General features: G+C 43.7%; 1 protein-coding gene across 1 annotated transcript in view; it reads left to right on the plus strand.

Annotated features, from left to right (window-relative positions):
- Positions 1–22831, plus strand: part of scn5lab (sodium channel, voltage gated, type V-like, alpha b) — a 186185-nt gene that overhangs the window by 39601 nt on the left and 123753 nt on the right. Inside the window, exons 4-7 of the mRNA XM_055928636.1 lie at positions 8707–8796; positions 14042–14170; positions 17050–17141; positions 21326–21568. Coding sequence (XP_055784611.1) covers positions 8707–8796; positions 14042–14170; positions 17050–17141; positions 21326–21568 — 554 coding nt within the window. The remainder of the gene's footprint in view (positions 1–8706; positions 8797–14041; positions 14171–17049; positions 17142–21325; positions 21569–22831) is intronic.

The raw sequence follows: 22831 nt of genomic DNA on the forward strand, positions 1-22831 counted from the left end.
ACAGGATGGTTACTGTTAGGTTATGTATAGACAGGATGGTTACTGTTAGGTTATGTATATACAGGATGGTTAATGTTAAGCTATATATAGACTGGATGGTTACTGTTAGGTTATGTATAGACTGGATGGTTACTGTTAGGCTATATATAGACTGGATGGTTACTGTTAGGTTATGTATAGACTGGATGGTTACTGTTATGTTATCTATAGACTGGATGGTTACTGTTAGGCTATATATAGACTGGATGGTTACTGTTAGGTTATACATAGACTGGATGGTTACTGTTAGGTTATCTATAGACTGGATGGTTACTGTTAGGTTATGTATAGACTGGATGGTTACTGTTATGTTATCTATAGACTGGATGGTTACTGTTAGGCTATCTATAGACTGGATGGTTACTGTTAGGTTATACATAGACTGGATGGTTACTGTTAGGTTATCTATAGACTGGATGGTTACTGTTAGGTTATGTATAGACTGGATGGTTAATGTTAAGCTATATATAGACAGGATGGTTAATGTTAAGCTATATATAGACTGGATGGTTACTGTTAGGTTATGTATAGACTGGATGGTTACTGTTAGGTTATGTATAGACAGGATGGTTACTGTTAGGCTATATATAGACTGGATGGTTACTGTTAGGTTATGTATAGACTGGATGGTTACTGTTAGGCTATATATAGACTGGATGGTTACTGTTAGGTTATGTATAGACTGGATGGTTACTGTTATGTTATCTATAGACTGGATGGTTACTGTTAGGCTATCTATAGACTGGATGGTTACTGTTAGGTTATACATAGACTGGATGGTTACTGTTAGGTTATCTATAGACTGGATGGTTACTGTTAGGTTATGTATAGACTGGATGGTTACTGTTAGGTTATCTATAGACTGGATGGTTACTGTTAGGCTATATATAGACTGGATGGTTACTGTTAGGTTATATATAGAATGGGTGGTTACTGTTAGGTTATCTATAGACTGGATGGTTACTGTTAGGTTATGTATAGACTGGATGGTTACTGTTATGTTATCTATAGACTGGATGGTTACTGTTAGGCTATATATAGACAGGATGGTTAATGTTAAGCTATATATAGACTGGATGGTTACTGTTAGGTTATCTATAGACTGGATGGTTACTGTTAGGTTATATATAGACAGGATGGTTAATGTTAAGCTAAAAATAGACTGGATGGTTACTGTTAGGCTATATATAGACTGGATGGTTACTGTTAGGTTATATATAGACTGGATGGTTACTGTTAGGTTATATATAGACTGGATGGTTACTGTTAGGTTTTGTATAGACTGGATGGTTACTGTTAGGCTATATATAGACTGGATGGTTACTGTTAGGTTATATATAGACTGGATGGTTACTGTTAGGTTATGTGTAGACTGGTTACTGTTAGGTTATATATAGACTGGATGGTTACTGTCAGGTTATATATAGACTGGATGGTTACTGTCAGGTTATATATAGAATGGATGGTTACTGTCAGGTTATATATAGACTGGATGGTTACTGTCAGGTTATATATAGAATGGATGGTTACTGTTAGGCTATATATAGAATGGATGGTTACTGTTAGGTTATATATAGAATGGATGGTTACTGTCAGGTTATATATAGACTGGATGGTTACTGTTAGGCTATATATAGACTGGATGGTTACTGTTAGGTTATATATAGAATGGATGGTTACTGTCAGGTTATATATAGACTGGATGGTTACTGTCAGGTTATATATAGAATGGATGGTTACTGTCAGGTTATATATAGACTGGATGGTTACTGTCAGGTTATATATAGAATGGATGGTTACTGTTAGGCTATATATAGAATGGATGGTTACTGTCAGGTTATATATAGAATGGATGGTTACTGTTAGGCTATATATAGACTGGATGGTTACTGTTAGGTTATGTATAGACTGGATGGTTACTGTTAGGTTATATATAGACTGGATGGTTACTGTTAGGTTATGTATAGACTGAATGGTTACTGTCAGGTTATATATAGACTGGATGGTTACTGTCAGGTTATATATAGAATGGATGGTTACTGTCAGGTTATATATAGACTGGATGGTTACTGTTAGGTTATATATAGACTGGATGGTTACTGTCAGGTTATATATAGAATGGATGGTTACTGTCAGGCTATATATAGACTGGATGGTTACTGTTAGGCTATATATAGACTGGATGGTTACTGTCAGGCTATATATAGACTGGATGGTTACTGTTAGGCTATATATAGACTGGATGGTTACTGTCAGGTTATATATAGACTGGATGGTTACTGTCAGGTTATATGTAGAATGGATGGTTACTGTTAGGCTATATATAGACTGGATGGTTACTGTTAGGTTATATATAGACTGGATGGTTACTGTTAGGCTATATATAGACTGGATGGTTACTGTTAGGCTATATATAGAATGGATGGTTACTGTCAGGTTATATGTAGAATGGATGGTTACTGTTAGGTTATATATAGACTGGATGGTTACTGTTAGGCTATATATAGACTGGATGGTTACTGTTAGGTTATATATAGACTGGATGGTTACTGTCAGGCTATATATAGACTAGATGGATTCTGTTAGGTTATCTATAGACTGAATGGTTACTGTTAGGTTATGTATAGACTGAATGGTTACTGTTAGGTTATGTATAGACTGGATGGTTACTGTTAGGTTATGTATAGACTGAATGGTTACTGTTAGGTTATGTATAGACTGGATGGTTACTGTTAGGTTATGTATAGACTGAATGGTTACTGTTAGGTTATGTATAGACTGGATGGTTACTGTTAGGTTATGTATAGACTGAATGGTTACTGTTAGGTTATGTATAGACTGGATGGTTACTGTTAGGTTATGTATAGACTGAATGGTTACTGTTAGGTTATGTATAGACTGGATGGTTACTGTTAGGTTATGTATAGACTGAATGGTTACTGTTAGGTTATGTATAGACTGAATGGTTACTGTTAGGTTATGTATAGACTGGATGGTTACTGTTAGGTTATGTATAGACTGAATGGTTACTGTTAGGTTATGTATAGACTGAATGGTTACTGTTAGGTTATGTATAGACTGAATGGTTACTGTTAGGTTATGTATAGACTGGATGGTTACTGTCAGGTTATATATAGACTGTATGGTTACTGTCAGGTTATATATAGAATGGATGGTTACTGTCAGGTTATATATAGACTGTATGGTTACTGTTAGGTTATGTATAGACTGGATGGTTACTGTATGGTTATATATAGACTGGATGGTTACTGTTAGGTTATGTATAGACTGGATGGTTACTGTTAGGTTATGTATAGACTGGATGGTTACTGTTAGGTTATCTATAGACTGAATGGTTACTGTTAGGTTATGTATAGACTGTATGGTTACTGTTAGGTTATGTATAGACTGGATGGTTACTGTATGGTTATATATAGACTGGATGGTTACTGTTAGGTTATATATAGACTGGATGGTTACTGTATGGTTATATATAGACTGGATGGTTACTGTTAGGTTATATATAGACTGGATGGTTACTGTATGGTTACTGTACTCCCGAAATGATGAAGTGATGCTGTAAATCACAACCTAACAACACCATGTTCTTTTCTCAGAGGATTCGGGAAGCCCCTATAGGAATGGGATTTTACTGTAGTGACCAAGGCCATTGTGTAAGGTATCCATAGTTATGGGAACGGTATTGGAATGTTGATGGTCCCTGTAGCTATGACACTCAGTTACCCATCATCCATTGGAAGCCAAGAAGTGACTGAATCTGCCTGAAAAAAATGTGACTAGATTTTTCTACATGATATTATGCCATCATTTTTTAAATTTAAGACCAGAGCTTAAGTTCTGTTTTTCCCACCAACACAATGTAGGAAGGCTGGTCCCCCACCAACACAATGTAGGAAGGCTGCTCCCCCACCAACACAATGTAGGAAGGCTGGTCCCCCACCAACACAATGTAGGAAGGCTGTTCCCCCACCAACACAATGTAGGAAGGCTGTTCCCCCACCAACACAATGTAGGAAGGCTGCTCCCCCACCAACACAATGTAGGAAGGCTGGTCCCCCACCAACACAATGGCCGGGCTAGGTTGGGCATCGTATCGGCATCGTATCGGCCGGGCTAGGTTGGGCATCGAGCCAGGTGCCTGAGTTGGGGTGGGCAGTCTATGTTATGTGTTTTTATGTTTAGGTTTGTCAATTGGCCTGATATGGTTCTCAATCAGAGACATGTGTTTTGCATTGTCTCTGATTGGGAATCTTATTTAGGTTGCCTGTTTTCACTGTTGGTTTGTGGGTGTTTGTTTCCTGTGTCTGTGTTCATGCCACACGGGACTGTTTCGGTTAGGTTACTTTGTTATTTTGTATTTTTTGTCGTGTTCAGTGGATTATATTAAAACATGGACACTTACCACTCTGCGTCTTGGTCCGATCCCTGCTACACCTCCTCTTCAGACGAAGAGGAGGAAATCAGCCGTTACAGAAACACCCACCAACCAAGGACCAAGCAGAGTGGTAAAGGACAGCAGCAGCAGCGGCAGAAGACACAGGAGTCATGGACTTGGGAGGAGATTCTGGACGGCAAGGGACCCTGGACTCAGCCAGGGGAATATCGCCGTCCCAGGGCAGAGTTGGAGGCAGCAAAGGCAGAGAGGCGCTGATATGAGGAGGCAGCACGGCGACGCGGTTGGAAGCCCGAGAGTCAGCCCCAAAAATGTATTGGGGGGAGGCACATGGGGAGTGTGGCTAAGCCAGGTAGGAGACCTGAGCCAACTCCCCATGCTTACCGTGGAGAGAGAGGGCGTCGTACTGGTCAGGCACCGTGTTATGCGGTGGAGCGCACTGTGTCCCCAGTACGCGTGCTTAGCCCGGTGCGATACATTCCAGCTCCTCGTATCGGCCGGGCTAGGTTGGGCATCGAGCCAGGTGCCATGAAGCCGGCTCAACGCATCTGGTCTCCAGTGCGTCTCCTCGGGCCGGCGTACATGGCACCAGCCTTACGCATGGTGTCCCCGGTTCGCCAGCACAGCCCAGTGCGGGCTATTCCACCTCGCCGCACTGGCCGGGCTACGGGGAGCATTCAACCAGGTAAGGTTGGGCAGGCTCGGTGTTCAAGAGCTCCTGTACACCTTCACGGTCCGGTATACCCGGTGCCACCTCCACGTACCAGTCCTCCGGTGGCAGCCCCCCACACCAGGCTGTCTCTCCGTTTTCTCTCTACAGTTGCTCCCGCCTGTCCAGCGCTGCCAGAGCCTTCCTCTTCTCCAGTGCAGCCAGAGTCTCCCGTCTGTCCTGAGCCGCCAGCCAGGACCTGTCAGAGCCGCCAGCCAGCCAGGACCTGTCAGAGCCGCCCGCCAGCCAGGACCTGTCAGAGCCGCCAGTCAGCCAGGACCTGTCAGAGCCGCCAGCCAGCCAGGACCTGCCAGAGCCGTCAGTCAGCCAGGACCTGCCAGAGCCGTCAGTCAGCCAGGAGCTGTGTGAGCTGCCTGTCACGCCGGCGATGCCGGAATTGCTCCTCAGTCCTGAGCTGCCCCTCAGTCCGGAGCTGCCCCTCAGTCCAGAGGTGCCTTTCAGTCCTATGAGCCCATTTATTGGGGTTACCAGACCAAGGTCGGCGGCGAGGATCGCCGCTCGTAAGAGACCACTGGGGCGGTTAAGGAGGCGGACAAAAACTATGATGAATTGGGGTCCACGTCCTGCGCCAGAGCCGCCACCGCGGACAGACGCCCACCCAGACCCTCCCCTATAGGTTTAGGTTTTGCGGCCGGAGTCCACACCTTTGGGGAGGGGACTGTCACGTTCTGACCTTTATTTTCCTTTGTTTTGTCTTTAGTTAGTATGGTCAGGGCGTGAGTTGGGGTGGGCAGTCTATGTAATGTGTTTCTATGTTGAGGTTTGTCAATTGGCCTGATATGGTTCTCAATCAGAGACAGGTGTTTTGCATTGTCTCTGATTGGGAACCATATTTAGGTTTCCTGTTTTCACTGTTGGTTTGTGGGTGTTTGTTTCCTGTGTCTGTGTTTGCACCATATGGGACTGTTTTTTGGTTAGATTCTCTTTGTTATTTTGTTTTGTGTAGTGTTCAGTTTACTATAATAAAACATGGACACTTACCACTCTGCGTTTTGGTCCGATCCCTGCTACACCGGAAATCAGCCATTACAGTAGGAAGGCTGCTCCCCCACCAACACAATGTAGGACGGCTGCTCCCCCACCAACACACTGTAGGAAGGCTGCTCCCCCACCAACACAATGTAGGAAGGCTGCTCCCCCACCAACACAATGTAGGAAGGCTGCTCCCCCACCAACACAATGTAGGAAGGCTGCTCCCCCACCTGCCCCCCCCCCTCCCCTCCTCCACCACACTCCCCCTATTCCCCTCTTCCTCCGCTGAGCCCTGCTATAAATATCTTGAGCGGTGTTTGCGGGTGTTGAGAAATACTAGGCTACCCGGACACTTTGCTCTTGTCAGCCCGATAAGCGGGTGGAATAGGTCTTCTCTAAAGGTGTTGGGTGGGTGGGTGGGTGCGGGGGGGTAGGATAGGGTTGGGTGGAGGGGCCAGAGCTAACCCTCTTCTCATACACCCTATGGGCCCCAAGCGAGGGTCTGCCTCCAGTCCACCCACCTGACACCTTGGCCTGTCGCTATGGCGCCAGGCGGGGGCAGCTCTGACACAGAACCAGAGTCTTCCCAAGATGAGATGTCATAGCTCTGCGATGAAATAAGAGGGCTGGGATTGAGGATTTAGGACCGCATGACTGCTCTGCCTGATAGCTGTCAAGACGGCAGCATGAGCAATCACATACTAAAATATGTACCGTACATCAATCACATTCACAGAACACACATACACACATACACATGATTCTGCGTCGGCTCGTCCTTTTGTGCGTGTTTCTCTGTTCATGCCAGTGTCATGCCTGTATGTGTGCATGTATGAGCTGAGAGAGTGGTGAAAAGCATTCCCTTTGAGGCGGCGTCACAGTGTCCTCACGATTGCTGATTACCCAGGGGTCCTTGGGCCAGGGTACATGTTTGATTATTAACTAGGGATCAATGAGGTTGTAGACAGAACACACTTACTTTAAAGTGGGTACAGCACTACAAAGCTGTGATTGAAGTCATCAAAGCGAGACTATATAATATATCCTGTAGATTAAGCCGTAATAGACCTAAGTAAGCATTCTATAAAAGGATGAGAATTCATGCAAAAGCTTCCACCGAGATATGCTTCAACGACTCACAGTAGGCTCATAAAAAAAATCATCTGTGTACATTTTTCTAGCGATTTATTAACAAACCCTGTGATTCCAGGCTCTAGCAGCTTTTGGCAGCAGTCTGATTTGTACATAATGCTGAAGCTGACTTTCTCATTAATAGTGTGGGTGCTCTGGAAGACTCTGTAGAGCCAGGGTGCTTATCGTTATGGTGACTCATTTGAGTAAAGTGCTGTCTGTGAGTGTGGGAATTTGAACGAGCCGTCATAGTAATGCTTGCTCAGGCAAAGGGACTTATGACACGGAAGCCATTATTTTGACACCTCAGTTTTGGTAGGGGAGTCATTTGATTGTGTAACTGACCAGGGATTCAAACTCTAGTTGCCTGCTGGTAGCCCTCTGACCTAAAGCCTAAGCACAAGGTTACTCATTACAAGGGTTTTCCCGAACCACCTGTAAATACAAGCAACAATAAGAAAGCAGAACATTCTCCCGTACGAATAGCCCTGAGCATTTGGCGTAGCAAGCCATTTCCAACTACAAATGCAAATGAGGAACACATTATTCTATCGGGAGATGTTTGATAGACAGATATCAACGGATCAACATTGAAGTACAGAGAGATATCAACTGATCAAAATCTTCTCAAATATAGGCCAAATTGAAAATTGGGGACAGGAAATCAACTTTCAAGTCACCTACTCAATTCCCCCTCACTAGCTGTGTTGAAGTTGCATATTTAATCCGTTTTTTAATAGGCAGTTTGGGTTCCACTTGCCACTCTCCACACAGCAAGGCGGATGTTTTAATCTTGCCTATGGAGTGAGAAGGGAGGGGGGAGTGGGAGGATAATGCTATTAGCACCATGGTGGCCAAGGCTAACCAACAGCTGAGGTATAATTTTTGTCGTTAATTAGCTTTCGCCCCAGCAAATAGTTAGAATATTTGTTCTGTGCTTGCTCTTTGCCCCTGTGAGTATTTACAAGAGATATACTTCTTACTTTGGACAGATATTTTCGATAGTATGTTTATTATTTCAGATCATTTTGAGTAATTTGGTTTCCTAAACATAGAAAATATTTAAACTATTAAAATGTACGCTACACGCCTACAGTACATGCAGAGATGGTTTCTCAACCTAGGCTTCACATACTGTATAATTCTGTGTCAATGTAGCTTTTGATCACTGAAATAGTATGTAACAACAATGTTGTTACTTGGGGTTATTTTAGTGTTACTAATCAGGGATGAGAACAATATTACACTATTTTCTTTCTTTCTTCTATTCACTCAGTAGAGTGATATGACAGCAGGCAAACCAAACCTAAATGGGATACTTGGGCATAAATAATCACTACGAATTCATATTCAGAATAGTACTGTTGTAATTTATGTATATGTTGTTATTGAATCCACCATTTTCCTTAACCACGGGCACGTTATTCAGTCTGTTCATCATGTGCACTATTTTGACCAACTGTTGCTTCATGGCCATGTCGGAACCAGCGTATTGGGCCAAGTATGTTGAGTAAGTATGCCTTGTTCACCCATCATCTCTGTCTCTCAGCATTGACGCTGGCTTCTTCTGTGAATTCTCTCTGTGTTCTTCTTGCTGTTCCCTCAACCCTCTTTGACTGTATTGATCCTCTGTGCCCTATGTGTCCTGATGTAACGCTTTGCCAGGTGTTTGTTGCCTTGCCAACCACAATTAGCAAGTAAGTTCACAATTTTAGTGTACCCGGCTAATTTGCTAATTGCACTCTTGCTATGCTACATTGGAATGAACAACCATGGTATGGGTGGCACATACCGTTTATACATTCTTTCATTAAAGGGATTCATATTCCAACCAAACACTTTGATAAACAAACAATTGAAAGCAAAATCAATGATGGAATGGGAATTATCATTCAGTTGAATCTTTGTCTATCTATCTATCTATCTATCTATCTATCTGTCTATCTGTCTATCTGTCTATCTGTCTATCTGTCTATCTGCCTCTCTGCCTCTCTGCCTCTCTGCCTCTCTGCCTCTCTGCCTCTCTGCCTCTCTGCCTCTCTGCCTCTCTGTCTCTCTGTCTCTCTGTCTCTCTCAGTCAATCAGTCACAGTATAAGTTCATCTCACACTGTGGATTTGCTGTTAGGCAGCAGCATGTGTTGTATGGATAGAGGGGATTTGACCCACAGACATGTAACCAACGTAGTCTAGTCTGCCATGTTGTGATAAGCAACTGCCCTTTCTTTGAAACAGTCTGAGTCCAAAACCAGAGTACACTCTTAGAAAACATGGTGCCATCTAGAACCTCAAAGGGTTCTACAGCTGTCCTCATAGGAGAACCCTTTGAAGAACCCTTTTTGGCTCCAGGTAGAACCCTTTTGGTTCAATGTAGAACCCTTTTGACAGAGGGTTCTACATGGAAACCAAAGGGGCACTACCTGGAACCAAAAGTGGTTTTACATGTCATATGGGGACAGCTGAAGAACCCTTTTGGAACCATTGTTTCTAAGAGTGTAAGCCCTCCAAGTTTACCTTTAATGAAGACAGTCTTTCAGACAATGGAATCTGCACAGTCAACAATGCACTAATCGGCACGATTTGTAGCATGCAATGACTCCCAGTCAGTCACAGTCTACCTTCTTAACCTTACAGTCAGTAACAATGACAAAGACTAAAAGGAATATGGCTGTGCACTTCCTCCGAATGCTGCATCCTCCATCCCAATCTCTGTTGCCTCTGAAGAGTCTCTCTCTCTCTCTCTCTCTCTCTCTTAGTTTATTTTATGTTACAATGAAGTTACACACTGGATTTTAATGCCCATTCTTGTCTTGATGACCTGCTTAACTCATCAAGGAGCACTGCTGTCAAAGAGCTTGCTGTCTGTGTCATTCCCTTCTGCTTCTCATTCTTACTGTCCTGTGACTCGGTCTCTTCCTAAAGCTGCTACATGTCTCTCTCTCTAACCTACATCTGCTACATGTCTCTCTCTCCCTAAAGCTGATACATGTCTCTCTCTCCCTAAAGCTGCTACATGTCTCTGTCTCTCCCTAAAGCTGCTACATGTCTCTGTCTCTCCCTAAAGCTGCTACATGTCTCTGTCTCTTCCTAAAGCTGCTACATGTCTCTCTCTCCCTAAAGCTGCTACATGTCTCTGTCTCTAACCTAAATCTGCTACATGTCTCTCTCTCCCTAAAGCTGCTACATGTCTCTCTCTCTCCCTAAAGCTGATACATGTCTCTGTATCTAACCTAAATCTGCTACATGTGTCTCTCTCCCTAAAGCTGCTACATGTCTCTCTCTCTCCCTAAAGCTGATACATGTCTCTGTCTCTAACCTAAATCTGCTACATGTCTCTCTCTCCCTAAAGCTGCTACATGTCTCTCTCTCTCCCTAAAGCTGATACATGTCTCTGTATCTAACCTAAATCTGCTACATGTCTCTCTCTCCCTAAAGCTGCTACATGTCTCTGTCTCTCCCTAAAGCTGCTACATGTCTCTGTCTCTCCCTAAAGCTGCTACATGTCTCTGTCTCTCCCTAAAGCTGCTACATGTCTCTGTCTCTTCCTAAAGCTGCTACATGTCTCTGTCTCTCCCTAAAGCTGCTACATGTCTCTGTCTCTCCCTAAAGCTGCTACATGTCTCTGTCTCTTCCTAAAGCTGCTACATGTCTCTGTCTCTTCCTAAAGCTGCTACATGTCTCTGTCTCTTCCTAAAGCTGCTACATGTCTCTGTCTCTCCCTAAAGCTGCTACATGTCTCTGTCTCTCCCTAAAGCTGCTACATGTCTCTGTCTCTCCCTAAAGCTGCTACATGTCTCTGTCTCTCCCTAAAGCTGCTACATGTCTCTCTCTCTCCCTAAAGCTGATACATGTCTCTGTCTCTAACCTAAATCTGCTACATGTCTCTCTCTCCCTAAAGCTGCTACATGTCTCTCTCTCTCCCTAAAGCTGATACATGTCTCTGTATCTAACCTAAATCTGCTACATGTCTCTCTCTCCCTAAAGCTGCTACATGTCTCTGTCTCTCCCTAAAGCTGCTACATGTCTCTGTCTCTCCCTAAAGCTGCTACATGTCTCTGTCTCTCCCTAAAGCTGCTACATGTCTCTGTCTCTTCCTAAAGCTGCTACATGTCTCTGTCTCTCCCTAAAGCTGCTACATGTCTCTGTCTCTTCCTAAAGCTGCTACATGTCTCTCTCTCTCCCTAAAGCTGCTACATGTCTCTCTCTCTCCCTAAAGCTGATACATGTCTCTGTATCTAACCTAAATCTGCTACATGTGTCTCTCTCCCTAAAGCTGCTACATGTCTCTCTCTCTCCCTAAAGCTGATACATGTCTCTGTCTCTAACCTAAATCTGCTACATGTCTCTCTCTCCCTAAAGCTGCTACATGTCTCTCTCTCTCCCTAAAGCTGATACATGTCTCTGTATCTAACCTAAATCTGCTACATGTCTCTCTCTCCCTAAAGCTGCTACATGTCTCTGTCTCTCCCTAAAGCTGCTACATGTCTCTGTCTCTCCCTAAAGCTGCTACATGTCTCTGTCTCTCCCTAAAGCTGCTACATGTCTCTGTCTCTTCCTAAAGCTGCTACATGTCTCTGTCTCTCCCTAAAGCTGCTACATGTCTCTGTCTCTCCCTAAAGCTGCTACATGTCTCTGTCTCTTCCTAAAGCTGCTACATGTCTCTGTCTCTTCCTAAAGCTGCTACATGTCTCTGTCTCTCCCTAAAGCTGCTACATGTCTCTGTCTCTCCCTAAAGCTGCTACATGTCTCTGTCTCTTCCTAAAGCTGCTACATGTCTCTGTCTCTTCCTAAAGCTGCTACATGTCTCTGTCTCTTCCTAAAGCTGCTACATGTCTCTGTCTCTCCCTAAAGCTGCTACATGTCTCTGTCTCTCCCTAAAGCTGCTACATGTCTCTGTCTCTCCCTAAAGCTGCTACATGTCTCTGTCTCTTCCTAAAGCTGCCACATGTCTCTGTCTCTTCCTAAAGCTGCTACATGTCTCTGTCTCTTCCTAAAGCTGCTATATGTCTCTGTCTCTCCCTAAAGCTGCTACATGTCTCTGTCTCTCCCTAAAGCTGCTACATGTCTCTGTCTCTTCCTAAAGCTGCTACATGTCTCTGTCTCTTCCTAAAGCTGCTACATGTCTCTGTCTCTTCCTAAAGCTGCTACATGTCTCTGTCTCTCCCTAAAGCTGCTACATGTCTCTGTCTCTCCCTAAAGCTGCTACATGTCTCTGTCTCTCCCTAAAGCTGCTACATGTCTCTGTCTCTCCCTAAAGCTGCTACATGTCTCTCTCTCTCCCTAAAGCTGATACATGTCTCTGTCTCTAACCTAAATCTGCTACATGTCTCTCTCTCCCTAAAGCTGCTACATGTCTCTCTCTCTCCCTAAAGCTGATACATGTCTCTGTATCTAACCTAAATCTGCTACATGTCTCTCTCTCCCTAAAGCTGCTACATGTCTCTGTCTCTCCCTAAAGCTGCTACATGTCTCTGTCTCTCCCTAAAGCTGCTACATGTCTCTGTCTCTCCCTAAAGCTGCTACATGTCTCTGTCTCTTCCTAAAGCTGTTACATGTCTCTGTCTCTCCCTAAAGCTGCTACATGTCTCTGTCTCTTCCTAAAGCTGCTACATGTCTCTCTCTCTCCCTAAAGCTGCTACATGTCTCTCTCTCTCCCTAAAGCTGATACATGTCTCTGTATCTAACCTAAATCTGCTACATGTGTCTCTCTCCCTAAAGCTGCTACATGTCTCTCTCTCTCCCTAAAGCTGATACATGTCTCTGTCTCTAACCTAAATCTGCTACATGTCTCTCTCTCCCTAAAGCTGCTACATGTCTCTCTCTCTCCCTAAAGCTGATACATGTCTCTGTATCTAACCTAAATCTGCTACATGTCTCTCTCTCCCTAAAGCTGCTACATGTCTCTGTCTCTCCCTAAAGCTGCTACATGTCTCTGTCTCTCCCTAAAGCTGCTACATGTCTCTGTCTCTCCCTAAAGCTGCTACATGTCTCTGTCTCTTCCTAAAGCTGCTACATGTCTCTGTCTCTCCCTAAAGCTGCTACATGTCTCTGTCTCTCCCTAAAGCTGCTACATGTCTCTGTCTCTTCCTAAAGCTGCTACATGTCTCTGTCTCTTCCTAAAGCTGCTACATGTCTCTGTCTCTCCCTAAAGCTGCTACATGTCTCTGTCTCTCCCTAAAGCTGCTACATGTCTCTGTCTCTTCCTAAAGCTGCTACATGTCTCTGTCTCTTCCTAAAGCTGCTACATGTCTCTGTCTCTTCCTAAAGCTGCTACATGTCTCTGTCTCTCCCTAAAGCTGCTACATGTCTCTGTCTCTCCCTAAAGCTGCTACATGTCTCTGTCTCTCCCTAAAGCTGCTACATGTCTCTGTCTCTTCCTAAAGCTGCCACATGTCTCTGTCTCTTCCTAAAGCTGCTACATGTCTCTGTCTCTTCCTAAAGCTGCTATATGTCTCTGTCTCTCCCTAAAGCTGCTACATGTCTCTGTCTCTCCCTAAAGCTGCTACATGTCTCTGTCTCTTCCTAAAGCTGCTACATGTCTCTGTCTCTTCCTAAAGCTGCTACATGTCTCTGTCTCTGTCCCTTTCCTATTGGTTTCTTTCTTCTTTAAAAAATATGTTTTATTTGAACTGCACTCGGAGTCGGGGAACCATGTGGAGGAAGAAGAGCAGTGTTTTGCCTCTCACCCTAGCTTATGCCATTTCCTGCTAATGTTTTGACCTTTTGTTTCCCCCCCTTACCACATACACCCGCCCAGGTACACTTTCACTGGCATTTACACGTTTGAGTCATTGATAAAGATTCTGGCGAGGGGATTCTGTGTGGGGCCATTTACCTTCCTGCGGGACCCGTGGAACTGGCTGGATTTCAGTGTGATTGTCATGGCGTAAGTATCTCTCTTGCTACAGTAGACCTCTCTGTATCACTCCTGTTAGTGTCTGACACTCTACTTCCTTTGAACCTACTTCCTTTAAACTTGTCCTCTCCTTCCTTTTAACCTGCCATCCACTTCCTTTTAACATGCCCTCTCCTTCCTTTTAACATGCCCTCTCCTTCCTTTTAACATGCCCTCTCCTTCCTTTAACCTGCCATCCACTTTATTTTAACATGCCCTCTCCTTCCTTTTAACCTGCCCTCTCCTTCCTTTAACCTGCCATCCACTTTATTTTAACCTGCCCTCTCCTTCCTTGTAATATGCCCTCTCCTTCCTTTTAATCTGTCCTCTCCTTCCTTTTAACCTGCCCTCTACTTCCTTTTAAGCTGTCCTCTCCTTCCTTTTAACCTGCCTTCTACTTCCCTTTAAGCTGTCCTCTCCTTCCTTTTAATCTGTCCTCTCTTTCCTTTTAACCTGCCCTCTACTTCCTTTTAAGCTGCCCTCTCCTTCCTTTTAACCTGCCCTCTACTTCCCTTTAAGCTGTCTTCTCCTTCCTTTTAAGCTGTCCTCTCTTTCCCTTTAAGCTGTCCTCTCCTTCCCTTTAAGCTGTCCTCTCCTTCCTTTTAACCTGCTCTCTACTCCCCTTTAAGCTGTCCTCTCGTTCCTTTTAACCTGCCCTCTACTTCCCTTTAAGCTGTCCTCTCCTTCCTTTTAACCTGCCCTCTCTTTCCTTTTAAGCTATCCTCTCCTTCCTTTTAAGCTGTCCTCTCCTTCCTTTTAACCTGCTCTCTACTTCCTTTTAAGCTGTCCTCTACTTCCCTTTAAGCTGTCCTCTCCTTCATTTTAAGCTGTCCTCTCTTTCCTTTTAAGCTGTCCTCTCCTTCCTTTTAAGCTGCCCTCTCCTTCCTTTTAATCTGCCCTCTCCTTCCTTTTAAGCTGTCCTCTCCTTCCTTTTAACCTGTCCTCTACTTCCCTTCAAGCTGTCCTCTCCTTCCTTTTAAGCTGTCCTCTCCTTCCTTTTAACCTGCCCTCTACTTCCCTTTAAGCTGTCCTCTCCTTCCTTTTAAGCTGTCCTCTCTTTCCTTTTAAGCTGTCCTCTCCTTCCTTTTAAGCTGTCCTCTCCTTCCTTTTAAGCTGTCCTCCCCTTCCTTTTAACCTGCCCTCTACTTCCCTTTAAGCTGTCCTCTCCTTCCTTTTAAGCTGTCCTCTCTTTCCTTTTAAGCTGTCCTCTCCTTCCTTTTAACCTGTCCTCTCCTTCCTTTTAAGCTGTCCTCTCCTTCCTTTTAACCTGCCCTCTATTTCCCTTTAAGCTGTCTTCTCCTTTTAACCTGCCCTCCACTTCCTTAAAATATTGATTTTGGCCTTTACTACTAAAACCAATAGAAACGCATTGAATAACACATTCATAAATGTAAAAAAAGACAGTAAAAAAAAATGTAAATACTTACTCGACTACTGGAAATCCCTGTTATACTTCAATCCTCTTTCTTTTTTTAACCAATAGATGCAGTGCAAACTTTTACTTCCAACATTTTAGAATGCAACCTGAATTTAATGACCAATTACAGATGTTTTTACTCTTCAAATGTTCAATTTTGCTTTGGTGGTGTGGGTTAAGCTGCTTTTGAATAATCTATTTTGCTCCTGATCTTCTACTGTGGATGGTCTAAACACTGAGGACATACGGCACCTTTTTTCTCAGGGAACAATTTTAAACATCCCCACCGTGCATTAACTGACTCACCTGTGAGAAAACCGTGTTTGAAGTAGGATTGTAGGTACTGCGCCAAAGGCTCAGGCAGTTTCCCAGTCACCCATAACAGCCTCTAAACCAATGACAGATTGTCCAATAGGGGACCTTAACCAGAAGCAGGTTCCAATGGAGTCATTAAGGACCCCCCCCCCCCCCCCCCCGATGAGGTGTTGATTTCTCGTTTGGCTCCTGCAGCTCTATTTCCAGTCGACCTTGAACTGGAAGCCTCTGTGGGGTCAGATGGATATTTAGCAGGACAGGGACACATCAGTTACCGACCCCCGCTGCCCTCCCACTTGTGTTGACAGACAGGCCACCTTCCTTCCCGCCGCTGGCTTTATTAAATCCAAACTGATGACCGGGAAAACGGATACCCCCCCCACACGGATAAATATCCACACCCCCAACCCTTGGGGTTCCCATGGAAACGGAGTGCATGCCATGTTAGCTATGAAGCTTTTGGAAAACTCACCTCAGAAATGTAATAGGGAATGGAACCACTTAGGTCCTGAAGATTTAACATACCTCATATGAGCAGCACATGGACTGGCACCATATTCATTTTTCACATTTTTCTGGACTCTCTTTATGTGGAGACATACTAACAGCACACATAACTGTAAAAAAAGCTAACAGGAAATGTCTATACCTTGCTGTTTCTGCCCTGTTCTCCAGGGAAAGCTTCACTAAGAGGCAGTGAGCAGTGCTTAGCCTGCAGTTGTCTTTTCGTTTTTTTTTGTTGGTGTTTGACCAAATAACTGTAATTTGATCCTGCAGGTTGCTAACCGAATTTGTTAAAGTAGGCAATCTCCAAGCACTTCGAACATTCAGGGTCCTCAGAGCATTGAAAACTATTTCAGTAATCCCAGGTAAGAGGGAGTCTCCCCTTGTGCTGCAGTGTTACCAAAAAATGGGTTACATTGTCTATCGTCCAGTCCACATACTGTTAGTGTACTGTACATGCCCCTTCACCCTCTTCCTCCTCTCTGTCCAATCCAAAACCATCCTCTCTGACCCTTGACCTCAATCCAAACCCTCCCCCCCTCCCCTATCTTCCAATCCCGGCCCATTCAACTGTTGTGTTTTGCCTGTCGTCGGTGCTTTGTCATTGTGTCTGCTTGACTTTCACTTGTTGCAGATATGTTACTGAGTTTGTGGACCTGGGCAATGTCTCAGCCTTACGGACGTTCAGAGTCCTACGAGCACTGAAAACTATCTCAGTCATCCCAGGTGAGAAGGGAGTTTCAAACACTAAGACACCACCCACCGTTGGAAGAGCTAAACCCTGGCTACGTTCCAATATGTCTATACTAGCACCCTACTGTACTTAGGATGAAGCAATGTATTGGCCTTGCACCCAAAGTGGCCTGCTAGTGTGGGTATTGGAACAGAGTCCCTTGTCATTCCCTTTTTGTTTCCGGTAATCAAACTATCCAGTGAGTGGAAATGAGACCTTTGAGTTGGGCAACGTGTGATTCAAAATGGAGGATTCTCACATTATAGATTCTATTCTCAAAGAATATGTTTGCCCATAGTTTGTTTTAAGTTGTATTAGGCTTATGTACGGGATACACATGGTTTACATCACCGTACGAAATGCGTACCTGCAGGTTCCTTCTCGACAACGCAACAACAATAAGAAATAAGAAAAGATAAGAATACAAACATAAAGTAAATGGGTCAAAAGAATATAGTAAATATTTTAGCGTAAGTATAATAAAGGAAGGCATAAATTATAGTCCAATATTAACACATGTATATATAGGGAGGGATGTGGGGGCAATGTATAACCTGAGCAGTAGAATAAGAGTCTGGTAGCAACCGTTGTGTTGTGACTTCAAATTCATTTTGTATTTAGATGTATGTATGCCATTCATTTATGAAAAATACAAATCTAGTTTCTTTCAAGGCGTAGTCATGCATCAATGCTTGTGTCCACATGCTGTATGCAAACACTTCGCTATAGACATCAACATAGTGAATATATAGTACACAGATAAAGTTTCAACATGACATCTGGCCTTAAGCCCAAGGATTATGTTACCTCGTTATCTGACTCAACAGGTCTCATTCACCCTTAGTGTTTAACAGGCATGGGTATAGTCAAATACCACTTTGTATGGTAATAATATCTCCATTCACAACAGATGCTCCCATAGGAAGCAGGTCATACAGTCCATTCAGAACGGATCTCTACTCAAATAGGACTAAATCCCTTGTTTTGATGAAACAGGTGTAGTACCCTTAGCATAATATAGTGCAGTATATTTCTGAGCAGGGCCCTTTATATAAACCTACAGTGCACAACCTGTCCACTTGACCTGGCCAGGGAAAACCCTGGACCCTACTTTTTACTTTACGCTATAGGACCTAGACTCCTAGATTTACCTGGTATCTCACATTGGGATGATCTGTACCATACAGTAGCTACCCGGTATCTACTCTGCGGGAGCTAACTTCCATCAGTCATGGCCCATGTATTCCACTTCTTCCTGTTATTGGGTGCTGTTGAGACACATGGTGCGTCAGGCTCTTCATGGCTGACCTCCTTTGGCCCACACCATCTTCTGGAAATGCCAGACTGGAAGTGACGGTTTAGAGACTGAATTCTTCTCTGTGTTCATACTATACAGCAGTCTGGCCCCTCAAACTACCTTTAATCCAACACAAATCCTGGCCAAATAGGAATCAGGATAGTGAGGTAATAGCATAGGATCAGATAAGCTAAATATAGTTAGCTAGGGAAAAAAGGCTAGAAAATCTTGGAAATGCTTTGGGCACATTCTGAGACAGGGTTAAAGTCAAAATGTCAGTCAGTTAGTCAGTCAATTAGTCAGTTAGCCAGTCAGTCAGTTAGTTTGTCAGCAAGTCAGTCAGCCAGTCAGTTAGTTTGTCAGCCAGACAGCCAGTCAGTCAGTTAGTTTGTCAGCAAGTCAGTCAGCCAGTCAGTTAGTTTGTCATCCAGTCAGTTAGTTTGTCAGCCAGACAGCCAGTCAGTCAGTTAGTTTTTCAGCAAGTCAGTCAGCCAGTCAGTTAGTTTGTCAGCCAGCCAGTCAATCAGCCAGTCAGGCAGTCAGTCAGTTTGTCAGACAGTTAGTCAGTCAGCCAGTCAGCAATTCCGTTCAGTCAGTCAGTTAATTTGTCAGTCGGTTAGTTTGTCAGTCAGTCAGTTAGTTTGTCAGCCAGTCAATCAGTCAGCCAATCAGCCAATTAATTAGTTTGCCAGCCAGTTAGTCAGTCAGTTAGTTTGTCAGTCAGTCAGTCAGTCAGTTAGTTTGTCAGTCAGTCAACAAGTCAGTTAGTTTGTCAGCCAGTCAGTTAGTTTGTCAGCCAGCCAGTCAATCAGCCAGTCAGGCAGTCAGTCAGTTTGTCAGACAGTTAGTCAGTCAGCCAGTCAGCAATTCCGTTCAGTCAGTCAGTTAATTTGTCAGTCGGTTAGTTTGTCAGTCAGTCAGTTAGTTTGTCAGCCAGTCAATCAGTCAGCCAATCAGCCAATTAATTAGTTTGCCAGCCAGTTAGTCAGTCAGTCAGTCAATCAGCCAGTCAGTCAGTCAGTTGTTTTGTCAGCCAGTCAATCAGCCAGTTAGTTTGTCAGTCAGTCAGCAAGTCAGTTAGTTTGTCAACCAGTCAGTTATTTTGTCAGCCAGTCAGTCAGCCAGTCAGTTAGTTTGTTAGCCAGTCAATCAGCCAGTTAGTTTGTTAGCCAGTCAGTTGTTTTGTCAGCCAGTCAGCAAGTCAGTTAGTTTGTCAACCAGTCAGTTGTTTTGTCAGCCAGTCAGCAAGTCAGTTAGTTAGTTTGTTAGCCAGTCAGTCAGCCATTTAGTTTGTCAACCAGTTATTTAGTCAGTTAGTTTGTCAGTCAGTCAGTTAGTTTGTCAGCCAGCCAGTCAGTCAGTCAGCCAGTTAGTTTGTCAGACAGTTAGTCAGTCAGCCAGTCAGCAATTCCCTTCAGTCAGTCAGTTAATTTGTCAGTCGGTTAGTTTGTCAGTCAGTCAGTTAATTTGCTAGCCAGTAGGTCGGTTAGTTTCTCAGTCAGTCAGTTAGTTAGTTTGTCAGCCAGCCAGTCAGTCAGTCAGTTAGTTTGTCAACCAGTTATTTAGTCAGTTAGTTTGTCAGTCAGTCAGTTAGTTTGTCAGCCAGCCAGTCAGTCAGTCAGTCAGCCAGTTAGTTTGTCAGCCAGTCAGTTAGTTTGTCAGCCAGTCAGTCAGTTACTCAGTCTTTTTGTCAGCTAGTCAGTCAATCAGTCTGTCAGTTAGTTTGTCAGCCTGCCAGTTCGTTTTTTCAGCCAGTCATTTAGTTTGTCAGCCAGTCAGTTAGTTTGTCAGCCAATCAGTCAGCCAGTTAGTTTGTCAGCAAGTCAGGGAGTTTTCAGTCAGTCAGTCAGACAGTTAGTTTATCAGCCAGCCAGTCAGTCAGCCAGTAAGTCAGTCATTATTTGGGAAGCGTCTGTTGTCAATGACCATACATTGTGAATTTTTCGGTGCATTTTTGATCTCTCGAAAAGAAACAAGACAATGTTTCTTTCTGTAGAGGTTAGTTCGTTTTTGTTAGCTTTCTTTGTATTTTGAATGCTGTGTCGGTGTCTTCAGTTTCTGTGTGGCCTTCTTGCTTTTAATGTTCTGAATTTTTAACTGTACAGTTTATTGCATCCATGTCATGGTTAGTATTATTAGTGATGGGCACTGATATGAAAAATCGATATCAATATCAGTTGCATTTTTTCAAACCAATATCAAAGATTGCAACTGTATGGACTTAACTTCTACGGCTTTGTGAAATTCAGACAACTTTTTGCTTATTGCCCATTGGGCCATGGGTGAATGTTCTGGGAGCCTAACCTAGCCAACCTGCTTGAACACAATGGGAAGCTCGTTGATGGCCCATCAGCAGGCAGTTATTCTAAATTGAGAGCCTGTGAGAGGGCTATGTGCCTGCAGAAACACTAATGTTTCCTCTTTTACATAAAAGTGTGGGTTAACAGCAAGGATAAGCCAATATCACGATGTGCCTTGCTCATATCGATTACAAACTATATTGATATCATATCGAATTATCGATATTGGTGCTCACCACTAATTATTATGGATAGTGAGTCGTTGTATTGTTCCTTATACAATTATTGTAATTTTTGTAACTTGTTATACAGAGTAATGCACTGTAGTTAAGTTACTGTAAACAAGCCCCACTATACAGTATGTAATTGTAAAAAGTAAGAGATCACTAACTGTCAGAATTTTTTATAGTTATTTTTGTACATTTTTAAATTACATATACATAATAACCATTTTCAGTTATTAGATCTAAAACAGTTCCTTATGATTAGACAGAACTAGCTAATCAAAGATAGCTTCTATTTACCCTGTGTCCATTTCTATGACCATGTGTGTGCGTGCTGACCTATTGACCTTGGGCAGGCCTGAAGACCATTGTGGGTGCGCTGATCCAGTCGGTGAAGAAGCTGGCAGACGTGATGATCCTGACTGTGTTCTGCCTCAGTGTGTTTGCCCTCATTGGCCTGCAGCTCTTCATGGGTAACCTGCGGCAGAAGTGTGTCCGCAGCACAGCGCACTGCGTCAACAACACCCTCAACACCAACACCACCTTCTTCTGCAACAACCGGACGTGGCCCTCGCTCAAAGACTTCATCGCAGACGAAGGTGAGCGCTGTGCGTCAGTTAAACGCCTGTTTAATAAATGAATGTATCATTTAGTTAAAAAGGCTGACCCTATTGAGCGCAAAGATCCCTTTTGCGAAAGAGACTTGTTGTATAGGGAGGCTTATGGCTAAATGCCCCCCAGGGTTAAACACCCCCCTCCTGTAATTCTCATCATTCCCTGGATGCCACTAGTCTTTCCCTGGAGGCCTCTTTCCCTGGATGCCACTATTCTTTCCCTGGAGGCCACTAGTCTTTCCCTGGATGCCACTATTCTTTCCCTGGAGGCCACTAGTCTTTCCCTGGAGGCCACTAGTCTTTCCCTGGAGGCCACTAGTCTTTCCCTGGAGGCCACTAGTCTTTCCCTGGAGGCCACTAGTCTTTCCCTGGAGGCCACTAGTCTTTCCCTGGAGGCCACTAGTCTTTCCCTGGAGGCCACTAGTCTTTCCCTGGAGGCCACTAGTCTTTCCCTGGATGCCACTAGTCTTTCCCTGGAGGCCACTAGTCTTTCCCTGGAGGCCGCTAGTCTTTCCCTGGATGCCACTAGTCTTTCCCTGGAGGCCACTAGTCTTTCCATGGATGCCACTATTCTTTCCCTGGAGGCCACTGGTCTTTCCCTGGAGGCCACTAGTCTTTCCCTGGAGGCCACTAGTCTTTCCCTGGATGCCTCTAGTCTTTCCCTGGAGGCCACTAGTCTTTCCCTGGAGGCCACTAGTCTTTCCCTGGATGCCTCTAGTCATGCTCAACTAAAAATGTAATCTGTCTCATCTCAGCTTTGTAGATCATCCCAACAAACAAAATTGACGTACATTGATCGAATATTTTGTCATTTAGAAAAAGTGATATTCATCTAATCTAATGAAGTTAGATCTATAAATGTTTCATATACAGTACCAGTCAAAAGTTTAGACACACCTACTCATTTGTTTTTACTATTTTCTACATTGTAGAATAATAGTAAAGACATCAAAGCTATGAAATAACACATATCAAATCATGTAGTAACCAAAAAAGTGTTAAACAAATCCAAATATATTTTATATTTTAGATTCTTCAAAGTAGCCACCCATTGCCTTGATGACAGCTTTGGAAACTCTTGGCATTCTCTCAACCAGCTTCATGAGGTACACCTGGAATGCATTTAAATTAACAACTGTGCCTTGTTCAAATTTAATGTGTGGAATTTCTTTCCTTCTCAATGCGTTTGAGCCAATCAGTTGTGTTGTGGCAGGGTAGGGGTGGTATACAGAAGATAGCCCTATTTGG

The sequence above is a fragment of the Salvelinus fontinalis genome, chromosome 7 (genome assembly GCF_029448725.1).
Source record: "Salvelinus fontinalis isolate EN_2023a chromosome 7, ASM2944872v1, whole genome shotgun sequence".
NCBI classification, from domain to species: domain Eukaryota; kingdom Metazoa; phylum Chordata; class Actinopteri; order Salmoniformes; family Salmonidae; genus Salvelinus; species Salvelinus fontinalis.